This window comes from Nymphalis io, chromosome 6 (assembly GCF_905147045.1).
Source record: "Nymphalis io chromosome 6, ilAglIoxx1.1, whole genome shotgun sequence".
Taxonomy (NCBI): Eukaryota; Metazoa; Arthropoda; class Insecta; order Lepidoptera; family Nymphalidae; genus Nymphalis; species Nymphalis io.
The window spans coordinates 2,827,593-2,840,366 of record NC_065893.1 but is presented as its reverse complement, the minus strand read 5'-3'; the positions used below and the strand labels follow the sequence as shown (position 1 = coordinate 2,840,366).

At 31.7% G+C, this 12,774-nt stretch overlaps 3 protein-coding genes across 15 annotated transcripts in view; all 3 read right to left on the bottom strand.

The window, feature by feature from the left end:
• Positions 1 to 2,547, bottom strand: part of LOC126769110 (calcium-activated potassium channel slowpoke) — a 65,421-nt gene extending 62,874 nt beyond the window's left edge. For 7 of the 13 annotated variants that reach the window (XM_050487663.1, XM_050487668.1, XM_050487659.1 and 4 more), the window contains exon 1: positions 1,639 to 2,546. In XM_050487663.1, coding sequence (XP_050343620.1) covers positions 1,639 to 1,953 — 315 coding nt within the window. In that variant the 5' untranslated portion in view covers positions 1,954 to 2,546. Of the gene's footprint in view, positions 1 to 1,638 lie in introns of all 13 variants that reach the window. The other 6 variants (XM_050487672.1, XM_050487664.1, XM_050487661.1 and 3 more) reach the window with 2 other exon arrangements.
• A 2,110-nt stretch (positions 2,548 to 4,657) lies between these two features.
• Positions 4,658 to 6,790, bottom strand: LOC126769179 (protein CutA homolog). The gene is made up of 3 exons (XM_050487822.1): positions 6,601 to 6,790; positions 6,234 to 6,391; positions 4,658 to 5,462 (listed from the first exon to the last, which is right to left on the bottom strand). Exons 1-3 carry the CDS (start codon positions 6,707 to 6,709, stop codon positions 5,298 to 5,300), a joined length of 432 nt encoding a protein of 143 aa, XP_050343779.1. The 5' UTR covers positions 6,710 to 6,790; the 3' UTR covers positions 4,658 to 5,297.
• Positions 6,791 to 8,095: 1,305 nt separating this feature from the next.
• LOC126769173 (neurotrophin 1-like) lies at positions 8,096 to 11,875 on the bottom strand. Its single transcript, XM_050487814.1, has 7 exons — positions 11,701 to 11,875; positions 11,573 to 11,603; positions 10,719 to 10,819; positions 10,431 to 10,547; positions 9,476 to 9,580; positions 8,922 to 9,022; positions 8,096 to 8,283 (listed from the first exon to the last, which is right to left on the bottom strand). Exons 1-7 carry the CDS (start codon positions 11,740 to 11,742, stop codon positions 8,109 to 8,111), a joined length of 672 nt encoding a protein of 223 aa, XP_050343771.1. The 5' UTR covers positions 11,743 to 11,875; the 3' UTR covers positions 8,096 to 8,108.
• Between the last annotated feature and the right edge of the window lie 899 nt (positions 11,876 to 12,774).

The window sequence follows — 12,774 nt, the reverse complement described above, 5'->3', positions numbered from 1 at the left end:
GTCGAATTTTAACCACAGGTCTAGTATTATTAAAAATAAGTTTATATTATGTTGAAAAATTTGTTCTGACTAGTGCGACTGGATGGATTCTAAAGAAATTTTTGTAGTCTACTCGTATATGTCGTAGAATAGGATTTAGGCATGTTTTTTGTATTTATTTTAAACTTTTATAAAAAAAATAATAATAAAATAATTGCATAGCGAAGTGAACTGCTAGCATCCTAGGAATAAAAAAATGACAGGTAAATATCTATTGCACACATATCTTTATAATCGTAAGGACGGGAAGGCTTTGGGTTAATTTCACGGGTTAGAAATCGATTAAGCAAATTATCTTATATATATAAGGTATAAAAGACCTTTTGCCCAACGGTTAAACTTAAATGAAGATCTTATTTTATAAAATTTTCTTTTTTAATTATATATACATTATTTTGGCTCATAAATACATTAAGGCGTGACAAAGGTAAGGTGGTATAAAGATGTACAACAAGCAATAATTTGTCCCTCTCTCCTAAAAATAGCTACATATAAAAAAAATACTTATCATAATCGATATAATTACATGTAACGATTGTAACAATTACGATATACATACAAATGTTATACAAATTAATAAATAACGTACATTATCAGATTTAATAATTTGTAAAATATTTTGTGGGTTATAGAACGATAAAAATCGTCATAAATACAATACATCTAAATCGGCATTGTATAATACCATTCGATGTTAATTAGTTGAATATTAAAAGTTACTGACGTTTGTAAAATGTGTCTTCAAATAATCCCTTAGTACTTTCTGAATATACATTTAAAAATAAGTTTTATTCATTAAACTGCATTTAAATAATAAAGTGCTAAATGTATTGTAGATAAAAATATGTTAACAGAAAGATACCATACATTAGGTTCCTAATCGTAATTTTTCTTAGAAGAGAAATGCTGCAACAGTAACATACATTGATAATAAGCTGGGCTACCCTCAATAGTGTATGACGTCACTGAGAAATTCTGAAAATTGGGTCGAAGTTTAACAGTTACAATGCCCTTCATATTGCTTATATAATGGAAGGAGACAATAAAATAAAACGAACAAATAAATCGTATGATTAATCAAAAACGAATAAATTACTTAAAACAATAATTGATTGGACGTTATTTTCTAAATTCAAATTATGTTAATGTAATCATTCAGCTATAAATTAGAAAATGATCTCGTGAACACAAAAATGTTTTCATCCGAAACTAAGTGGGTCAGGCTTAGGTCACTGCCATTATTACAAGTGCGTATTGAGTGGGTAGGTCGAAGACGGCTTACGGGGGATACGGGGATATTTAGGATCGAATAATAGGTACAAAACCTGAACATTGAGAATATCAAATCACACCATAAGAATACTTGTTTATTCAATAAAGGATAGCTATCACCATTAGACCAATATGTTTATTTTAACCGCAAGTCGTTTCGAACGCAGTGTCTACTTAAAATACATTCGAGCTACCGATTACAATAAATGATAATGGTTTTGTTAAAATCATGATCGTTAACACCACCTAAAGACGTATGGAGGGTAGCGTTTTGTATTGAATACAATACTGACTGGTTCAAATAAATAGTAAGAAGATGATACTCACCAGTATTCGTCCGGTGGTGGTCTGGCCGGAGATGAGTTCGCCGGCCCAATCCTTGGCCTCGGTCATGAAGGTGCCCTCGAACTCCTGTTTGCCCTGGCGCGCCGCTTTCTGCTCCTTCTGCTTCGGGTCGTTCGGCGACAGCTCGGGCTCCTTGCGGCAGCAGACGAACGCGCAAGCGCGCCATAACAGCACCACCATGAGCCCAGCGGCGAACGTGAAGATCGACGATAGCAGGAAGCACCACCATTTTCGGACACTGAGGCAGTCATATTCAGAGCTCGACGTGGTTGTCGCCTCTTCCTCGGACGAAGCCATTCCCCGAGGGCGCGAGGCATCCAGACAGGCGCGCCATGCACGTGCAGAGACGCGCGCGCTCGCACGCCAGCCCGCGCGCGACTAAGCGCCGAGCTACGAGGCCGATTGCCGAGTGGCCGCCGCGCCGTTCGATGCCGCGCGATCGATCCGCGCCTGCGCGCCCGCTACCGTCCGCTCATCCTGACCCGCGAACTGCGACCTTCTCTTCTTTTCTCTTCTAAATCCGTCACGCCACCACTTCTTCCACCTTCGACGATGCTTCCAAATCTCCTTACCTCGCGTGCCACGGCTCTTGAGTAAACCCACCTACCTCTCAAGTCTCTCGGCTGTGAAAGCCCCGAAATACGTATATTTGTTTCGGATATTTATTTAATGATTTGACACTTTTAGGGGTGGATTTATGACAAAGCTATATTTCCACACTGTTCTCGAATAATTGGGATCGTTTCAGTATTTCTCTGATGTCTTCTATAGGCTGTCACACTTATAAATCAGTCGTAACGGACATTTCTGCTTCACGGACTCGCGCGGACTAAGACTGCGAAGATTTTTGTTGTCGTTACACTGTTTCACTTCCGACTGAACTAAGTTCGAAGTATGGACTGCTCGTTGCTATACTCACTTCGGTGTTGCCGCTCGAAAATAACGCTGACTTGTTGTGACGTCGGATATATTTTGTAGGGAATGCGGAGGTTTTGGAGAGGTCAATGATTTCAGTTTTATTTGATACGATGCCGCCCTCTGCATGCGTCACTATAAGCTACGAAAACCGTAGACGTCTACGTTAAAGCTACTGTACGCAATATCGATACAGATAGAATATTTATCCGTTACATTCATCAATTATTTAATGATTTAGGTTAGAATTTTTTATTTCGTCCAAATACATTGAACATTTATTTTAAGCTTCTAACTACATAAAAGTAATCTTATATAATAAAAGTTAATTGCGATTATTTAGCTTAAAAATATTAATATTCTGTACGAAATTTCTCGACAGATTTCTCGGATAAATAATTTCTACAAACTCATATTGATATTATGTAAAATAAAATTTTAAAACTCTTACAACATTGATTTAACGTATTTTGATAAGCAATTAGATAAAATGAGACGGCCGGTTTTTATGACTTTTGTTTTCCATCGTCAGACAAGCATGAATGCAAACTTTAGATATTTAGACGGTCTACTAAATTTTTCACTTACGGTTAGGTTAAGTCATCCTATATATATATATATAGGATCGATATGTGTAGAACCTTTTGCAGATATGTTCATCAATATCGAATAGTCAAAAAATATAATTAAATCTTCAATCGATCGTGGTTTGTAAGTTATTTAAATAAAATACTAATTTAGAACAGTGTGGAAATACTACTTGCATTATGGACAGCTTTGCGTCGGGTGAGGATCGGGAGCGACTTTTAAAATTTGATTAAAAAAAAAAAGTTCATTAATCAAGTTTATTAATAATAAATATTTAGAACATATGCTAAGACTCAAGAATTTGATTGCGTTGAAATTCGTTTGTCAATTGTTTTTTACAATTATCCGATACGACTCGCGCGTCTTCTTTTATAATTTTATGGTAACAAGCCGTTACGAACGTTTTGAAGCGAGAAAAATAATGAAAATCACTGTGCCTATAAAGTATCCCCCTTTTTAGATTATAAGACTTGAATGACATTTACAGACATAAACAAATAACCAGAGTGAGGACTCTTCATATTCTTTATTCAATTAAGAGCGCAGTTTCAAATCAATGGGATAACAATGCGCGAACGCATAGAATACGAACAAGAACAAGCATTAATTTTTTGTACTTATGACGGCTTTATTAATTTTAAGTTATCTTTAAAAGGCTAAACAATTAAATATCCAACTTGTTTATCTATTTTTTATACCAATTCTTTTGGGACTACGATAATGTTCTATAGTGTTCTAGAAAAATATGAAGTCAATATTCCAGAATTTGTTACATAAATAATATGAGTATTTCGACAGGCTTGCTATCACAAATACTTATTTATATACTCATTAATAAGTATGAGACCTGTATCAAAACATTTAAAAGATAATATAATATTCTGGGACATTTTTCACACACGGTTATCTGATCCCAAAACCTAACAGCTTGTGCTATGGAAACCAGACAACTGATATACTACATATACTAATTTTCTTTTGTAAATACTTATATAGATAATTACACCCAGACTGAGGACAAACAGACATGTTCATGCACGCAAATGTCTGTCCTGTGTGGGAATCGAATCACAACCACTGAGGTGAAAGGCAAATATCTACCAATCACACCAACCGGCCCGTCGATATAGTACAGGCTTACCTTTATGTAGGTATTTATTAATGAAAATATAAAATAATTTATGGCACATACAACTTAATGTGTTGTATGTATTATTTATTATCATACAAAACAAAAACTGCGCAATATAAAAACGCTTATTATTTTAATACGTTTTTTTTTTTTCAAAAACAATTCTGGTAATGACCTTGAAATGATAAAGCAATTTGGCTATGCACTTCAGTTTATTTCAATAATAAAAATTTAACAAAATAACTTTAAACTAAATCTTAAAACTACGTAATGTTAAACAAATCGTATACTTAATATTTAAAATTCACAAAAAAAAAAAAACATTTTATAATATACTTCAAACTTTAATGAATGACAAAAAAAATACACTTTTCAATAGTTACTAGCCTTTACAAGAATTAATAAATGCCAAAAATATTTGATATCATTCCAATAAGATTATTATTTGACATTATTTTTTTTAAATTACCTTAAATAAATATTACGGCAACATTTTTTTAAAGTTTACATTTAATATCTTACTAAACTAACAGATAGATGGCAAAGAACTCGCTAAGAACATGAATTGATTATTATTTGTTCAATGAGCAATACTACTACTAGACATGTTGTCTATAGTAAGTATCATTTGATGATAAAAAAAAAAACCGGTTTATTGTTTGACAAAAAACGTGTGACAAATTATCGTTTTAAAAGATATTAAGGTGACAAGCTTAGTGGTTTGTATAAAGAAAAAAATATGAGTCATAATTTTCTTATTTGTAAAATGATGTTTTGTTTTTTATCAAATAAAAGGACCCATTATAAAATATTTGTAGGATTATTGTATTTTTGCAATGAATTAATTGCACAAACTCATTATATAGGTAATGTGCTTGTTGGCTTTGGCTTTGTTGGCTTGTTTGCTTGTAGGGCTTTGTGCAAGCTTGTAGGTGCCACCCACATATTCTACCAACAAACAAAATGACTTAGTATTTGTATATGTGCAAAATGATTAACTTAAGAATTAATTACTATCAGGGACCATCTCCCCGATCCATTTCAAATATGGTGGGTTACCATTTTTGATTGGAAGCGAAATAACTTCACATACTTCATAAGGATGATTTGAACGTACAAATTCTGTAAGCTTGTCGACGAGTGATGTCCTTGTCTTTATCATCAGCAAAGCCTAAAAAGATAAAACAAATAATTTAACAATATAATTGTTCTAGAGGTAGAATGATGAAAGATGTGATAGAGGAAATAGAGAATGCACCTGTATATCAAAACAAACACATGCATTCTCTTTTAAAAATTACTTAACTTATCTCTAATACAGTTTGCTTGTGATTATGATATGCCTGCCATTGTCTTATTTCTGTTTAGAGCATATTTATGATATTAAATTTATGATATTAATCTATATTCTTTCATAAGCAATTTTTATTAAGTTACAGGATTAATTTAAATGTAAAGCTAGTGCTGGTTTAGAATATAGTTTCTACCAAGAAGGCTTAGTATAATAATCAGTAGTTACACATTTGTGTTTATAATTCATCTCATGCTTGACGGTGAAGGAAAACATCGAGGATGTTTTACTGCCAACAGCAATACTTAGTCTTGTTGTGTTCTGGTTTGAAGATTGAGTGAGCCACAGGCACAAGGGATATAACATCTTAGTTCCTAAGGTTGGTGGTGCATTGATAGTGTAAGAAATAGTTAATATTCCTCACAGTGCTTATGTCTATGGGCAATGGTGACCACTTATCCGCCTACTCATTATACATATAAAAAGAAGTTTAACATAAATTTGTAAAAATTGAAATAAAACAAATATATTAAAAACATTATTTTACAATGTAAATTTAATTCTTATTTCTGTATCAAATACGTTCCAGCAAATATTTTTTTGCTTATATTTTATATAACTTAAATCTCAATGAACTATGTGCATAATAACCTCATTATCTTCATTAATTTCATTCTTCCATTCATAGATTGATGTTATTTGAGGAACAATGTTGACGCACGCAGCTAGTTTGTTCTTAACAAGCCCATGACCAATCGTTTTTCCGACATCTGTGTTTGGAACGGTAACATAAGCTACTGAGTATTTATCTGTAAAATACAAAACATAATAAGATTTTTTTTTCTTTAGAGTGAATTGACTTGAAAATAAAATGTATATCATTAAGTTAGAAATTTACCATGACAGCACTAAAGTTATGGTTAGTAATTAAAATATACTTATCAATAATACAACATAATTTTAGTCTACACTATCAACAAATAATTCAAATTTATAAGAAGTTCTTAGCATATCTCACCTGCATCGATGCTGCCAGAGGACATATTTAATTGTGCGATGACAAAACAGGGTCTTAATACAGACAAATAAAAAGCCAATAAATGTCTTCGGTTCACCAACATGAGCATTTTACACTCCGTTTCAGTTATAAATTTTGATCATTTGATTATTTATTCTAATTTGTCTTACGGCATTTGTTATTTTTGACATCTGACATTTACATTTGACAGTTTTTCACGGAGACATTCTTCTGCCAATAAACAATTTAAAGAATATATTTCGGTTTGTAGAGCTTTGTATTGCGTTGAAAGTAGCTCCTAAATTATATATAAAATTATATATATATAATAAAAAAACCCCTGAATTAGAAAATATTCGATGAAATCGCCGCTGTTTTCATAGACAATGCGTTTTTTAATATCGTTGGTTAAATAGAAAAATGGCCTTATTAAAAAAGCGCAAATTATACAGTACAGGCATTTAACGATTTGAATTTTGCTAAAATTAATTTTTCGCCCTGTTTCATTTTTACATATAAGTATTATATATCATTTTAAACGTATTTAGATAATGATTAAGATTGTGTGTATATTTTAATTAATTGAATAAAATGAAGGTATTTCTAACAAGATAATTAAAAAAATTTTGCATCAAGTATTTTCTTAAAAATTAAGCACAGTTCGAAGAAAATAATCTTATTTAAGCAAATTACTTAAATTAAAAAGGGGATTTAAAGCGCCGCTGCAAAAATATAATAATATAATAAAATAACAATCAATAGCAAATCTATGTCTTTAATCTCACAATAATGAGATCAGTCAGTTCAAACTTAAGTGTATTCATAATGTTTAAGTAAAAATAGAATAAGTGTATTCATGATGTTTAAGTCTACTGGAGGACTTTGTGCAAGCTCGTCTGGGTAGGTACCATCCACTCATCAAATATTCTACCGCAAAACAGCTGTACTTGGTATTGTTATGTTCCGGTTTGAAGGGTAAGTGAGCCAGTGTAATTGTAGCAAATAAAAGTCAATGTAAATGTAAGCACTTGAGCGTGCTTACATACAATTTTTAAAAACTTACAGTTAATCTTCAACTGCAGGGTTTTGGAGTTTTTACTGCTCTTATCACTATAACAGATACATCGAACATATTTAAAAAAAATGTCTTACAGATATTTGAAGTAATATGTATTTGGAGACCCTATTTTTATATGATCTCTCATCTTGATCTCGACCAACAATATCATGTCAATTCAATGCCGAGGTTGTATATTTATTTTTATTCCGTTTTTGATTGGAATAGACTATATATGTAAATATAATTAGAGTACATCTCTAATCTACGTAAATGTTGAAACAAGCTAGCATATACTTTATATATAGTATATACTTTTATTTTTACTTCAATTTTTAATTAAACGAATTTGACTTTAATCCTAGTAGGTAAATATATTATATTATTATACAGTAATGAAAAGAATACTTTTAATATAAAAAACAATTATATAAAGAAAATTATATTAATATTAATTCAAATGAAATAATTTACAAGAGCAACATGTCGGAACTTTAAAATAGGCTTTTGCAACCTGTTGTTCTTTATCAATATAATACATTTCTTTAAAGGTCCACTTTTGTATGCATGTAGCTTCGTAGTTTGGTGCTGGTCTAAGTTTCTGAGAGCACCTTGAATTTGAAGTCCTGAAATGAGAAATAAGAAAGTTTCCTGTGACTGATAAAATAAAAAAAATTATGTCCTATAAGGACATAAAACATATTATTACGGTAGTGTAAAGTACGGAATTTAAAAAATAGATTAAAATCCGAAGCGAATATTCATTACATCGAGAAACACATGCTGAACATAATACATATATAAACTAGGCATTTGATCTCACGCGTGGAATTCAGTTTGTGACTATTAAAGTGACATACATGCAAGCGGATAAAGCCGCTTTTTGTTGTAGATTGCTTTAGAAATACTATTAGTTTAGACTGAATTCTTATTATTATAAAAATAATATATGTTTCTTCTGGATAAAGTAGCTTTCTAATTGTGAAAGAATTATTAAAATCAGTTCGGCAGTTTCAGATTTTATTGAATACAAATAAACAAATCTTTCCTCTTTTTATGTTAATTAAAATAAAATATGTAATTCAATAATATACCAAGAATTGACATGAATGTACATATTAGTCGATGTGCATGATTACAACAGTACGTTGTAGTTGCTGTTAATTTTGTTATTACATTCGAAGCTTTTTTTTTAATTAACCCAAGGCACGGGACGCACGTGAAGAAATTATAATGAAAATGATAAAAAAATAGTTTTACATACTTGCAAATTACAGTACGATATTGTTGAACTGGATGGACTTTGTCATTTAATATGTATTCCCACGTATTGTTTCTATTTTCAGCAAGTAGAGGACGTTTATACTGCAATGTATAAATCATTTAAAGGAAAAATTCAAGCCAAAACTATCAAAGTTTTTCCGTATTGTTTTTTTATTGGTTTGAAAATAAAATCATATCAAAATTTTTAGTGGGTACCTAATGACAATTATATATTTTGTAAATGTAAAATGTTTTATTTTTTATTTTTGTAATTTAGACAGTAGTATTACTAATAACTTTAGACTGCTTTGTTTTTTTTAAGTTTATCAGCCAATAGGTACCTATAACTATCCAAGGGAAGACCATAATTGTTAATATGTAGCTATTTATATATTCCAATTTGATATTATCTAAGAGATACCTAATATACTGCATAAAGAACGGAAAAAGTCACAGAATAAAAATCCGAAAGATATTTATTTAATTTGTATTTCTATTATTTTTATCGAATTCTCATGTTTCATTGAGTACTAAAAGTGATGTGTAGGTAGGTACCTGAACAATGGATTCACAAAGTTTTATTTCGTCATCGCTTTCATCAAAATAATCTTCATCAAGATCTGAAATTCTAAACTCTGTTCTGGGAGTGTCCAACCATTTCTGGAAAATAATTTTATATTAAGTAAAACAAATTTATTGCTAATATTTATGAAACAAATTAAAAAGCATACATTTTTAATTTGTTTCGTCTTTTTGAATTAAAATGTTTATTTATTATAATGTAATGCATTAACTATAGCTGTGAATATAATTAATGACAATATATAAGCACAGTTATTCTAGGAATATGTCCTATTCCATAAACGAAGTAATTGTCTATGGTTATTATTAAACAAAATGGGGATATTCGTGGACGAAATTTGTTTGAAATTTTAAATTTTTTTACTTTTCAATATAACTTTTCCTATAATACTTCTTATGAGTTAATTTTACAGAATTTTACTATAATTTCCTTACCTAAGCGCGGCAAGATGTTTCGTCACAGCCTCCACTCAGTTTTTCAAGTCAAACATCCACGCAAAGACGGCTTAAGCTAGTTTTAAATATAAATACTTAATAATATACTTAATAATATTCCTCCCGCCTCTTTTTACTATCGAACGGCCAGGCAAACGCAACCAAAGCGCCATAGGTACACAGTGGAAATTCCCCGCCTACGTACGAAGCGCTTTGAATCCACATTCATCATTCGCACAGCGAAACTATGGAATGCTTTGCCTGAGTCCGTATTTTTTATTCAAATCCAAAGTAAACAGGTTTCTTTTAGGTAAGCGTGCTACATCCTAGATCGTGTCGATGCTTAACATCAGGCAAGTCAACGGTCAAACGCTGGCCTATTAATTATAAATATATATATATATATATATATATATATATATATATATATATATATATATATATATATATATATAACCGTATAATATATATATATTATAAATATATTATTTACCGAAAATGTACCACTTTGATAAATCTTCGTATTGTATGCACGGCGTAATTGATAGTTATTAAGTTCGCTGATGTCGTCTTCATTGTCACTAGTAAATATGGTATTGTTGTTCTTAAGCTGAAAAAATAAAGCGGTTGCCGTTTGAAGATCCAAAACAACGAAGACAAGAAGTTAGAAATTTCTAGATTTTTAAGCATATTATGTAGATATATAGTTAAGAGTATATAAATATAGTTTATAGTATTTAAATATCCTGCTGGTAAGACAACACTTATCTAGAATACATACTTCTTGAATTAGTTTCCTTGCTAATAAAGTTGGATAGTTAGCGACTGTTTCACAAATTCCAATTTTTTTACAACTTTGACTGACCAAGGGCGGCGGTAGTTCTGAAAATTTTAAGTAATAATAACCATAAATATATTTATGGTTATTTATTTGTCTTTTAATATTTTGCTTAATAAAATTATATTTTTTTCTATTTAAAGAACGGTATATGCGTCCAAATAATAACATTTATTTATTTAATTATAAGCCTACAATTTATTTTATAAAGTTAATAGTAACTTTATCATTTAATTCACAATTAAAATTGGTCTGCTCGTATATGCACAGCATTACCCCAATATTCTGTAAAAGGCTACAACATTACCTATTTGTATTAAAAAAAATTTCTTAACAATTTATGTTATACGTGCTCGTTGGTCTCTACCTGCCTCGTTGGCTCGATGATCTAGTGGCTTGATGTAAGGCCGCAGACCCGGAGGTCCTGGGTTTAATTCCTAGGTCGGACCAATAAAAAGTTATTGGGTTTTTCTATCAGAAAATTCTCAGTAGCAGCCCGGAGTCTGGAAGTTGGAAGTGTGTACACTCCCGTACCTCGGAAAGCACGTAAAGCTGTTGGTCCTGCGCCTGAACTCTTTCCGGTCGTGTCGGATTGCCCTACCATCGGATTATGAGAGTTAGGGAATAGAGAGTGCACCTATGTTTGCGCACACACTTGTGCACTATAATATCGCCTGGGTATCTACGCAGATTAACCAACTGGTTAATCTCTCTTGAGATTGGCCGCCGTGGCCGAAATCGGTCTATAGGACATTATTATTGTTATACGTGCTAAAATAAAGAAAAAAATTACTTACTATCTCCAACCGTTACCATTGCCATCAGATACTAAAAAAAATATAAATCCATTTTTAAATTTACTTCACTTTGTTCATCAGTAATTGATGATTTAAAAGAAGAAATGTCAAATAAACAATGTACTTACACAGATAAAAAACACAGCAAGAGGATAGTGTATTTCAACCATGTTTACTTGAGACTAGTTAGCAACTTAGTGTGAATTTAATATAATAATATACTTTAATATAGCAAAGTTTATGTTATCTCGTGTTGACCGCGACTTAAATAATATTATTCGGGATTTCCTGTGCGACGTTGTATGTTTATCCTCACCCACGGGCTCGATTTGAATTCGTATTATGTACATAGGTTATCATACTTTTTTATCAGTAGAGCTACAGGGCAATTCTGTCCGAACAAAATCGAAACTCACCGCAAAAAACGGTCGTGAAATGTCAGAAAGTGATAATATGCGACATTCACTATAATAATCATAACATTTCAAGAATACACGCATCAAAATAGTATTTCATAAGTCGGTTGTCAACATTTTACGGGTGAGTAAGTCACTCAAAACTCACCGCAGAACGTTATCGAGAAATATAAAGAACATCTTAGTAAATAAAAATGAATGTTTGTATGTTTGCCATCTGCTTTCTTAAGCTATTCATCCGATCGTGATGAAACTTTGGTGAAGTGTTATGTATGTGTGTATAAATATCCCATTTATCGTATTTCATTAGCATAAAAAATAGCTTATGTAAACTGGTGGAAAATAGTAATTAATGAGTTTTTGCATTTGTTTTTTTATGTTATAGGCAAACGATATAACGATATAGGCAGACGAGCAAATGGGACACCTGAAGGTAAACTAGTATGTAGTATCTATGGGTACACCACTGCCACAAAAGTATTTTGAATCGTCAAATTAAATAATAAGTAGTAGGCGCGGGGGGGAAAAATTAGTCAAATCTCGACATCGACGCGCACTACTTTGATTATTATTATTTTTACGCTCTCACCGATTTTTTGTCGCACTATAATTTGATCGTTGACTGTCGCAATAAGCGATTAATCGATAGCACGACTAGTCTTACCACCCCGGCTTCACCCGCCCAGTCACTCAACAATATTTCGTCGGTCAGAGTCGCGACTGATAATAATTCAGTTTATCATAAACTGTTAAGGGACTTTCCACAGATAACCCGACCAGTAGGCC

Excerpts from the sequence above, each read along its gene's own strand:
- LOC126769179 (XM_050487822.1), bottom strand. The coding sequence starts at position 6,709 with ATGCTCATGTTGGTGAACCGAAGACATTTATTGGCTTTTTATTTGTCT. Across the intron at positions 6,392-6,600 it reads CTCTGGCAGCATCGATGCAG|ATAAATACTCAGTAGCTTAT; the intron begins GTGAGATATGCT and ends TGTATTTTACAG. Across the intron at positions 5,463-6,233 it reads AAATTAATGAAGATAATGAG|GCTTTGCTGATGATAAAGAC; the intron begins GTTATTATGCAC and ends TTATCTTTTTAG.
- LOC126769173 (XM_050487814.1), bottom strand. The coding sequence starts at position 11,742 with ATGGTTGAAATACACTATCCTCTTGCTGTGTTTTTTATCTGT. Across the intron at positions 9,023-9,475 it reads TTTGTGAATCCATTGTTCAG|TATAAACGTCCTCTACTTGC; the intron begins GTACCTACCTAC and ends TATACATTGCAG. Across the intron at positions 8,284-8,921 it reads TATCGTACTGTAATTTGCAA|GACTTCAAATTCAAGGTGCT; the intron begins GTATGTAAAACT and ends TTCTCATTTCAG.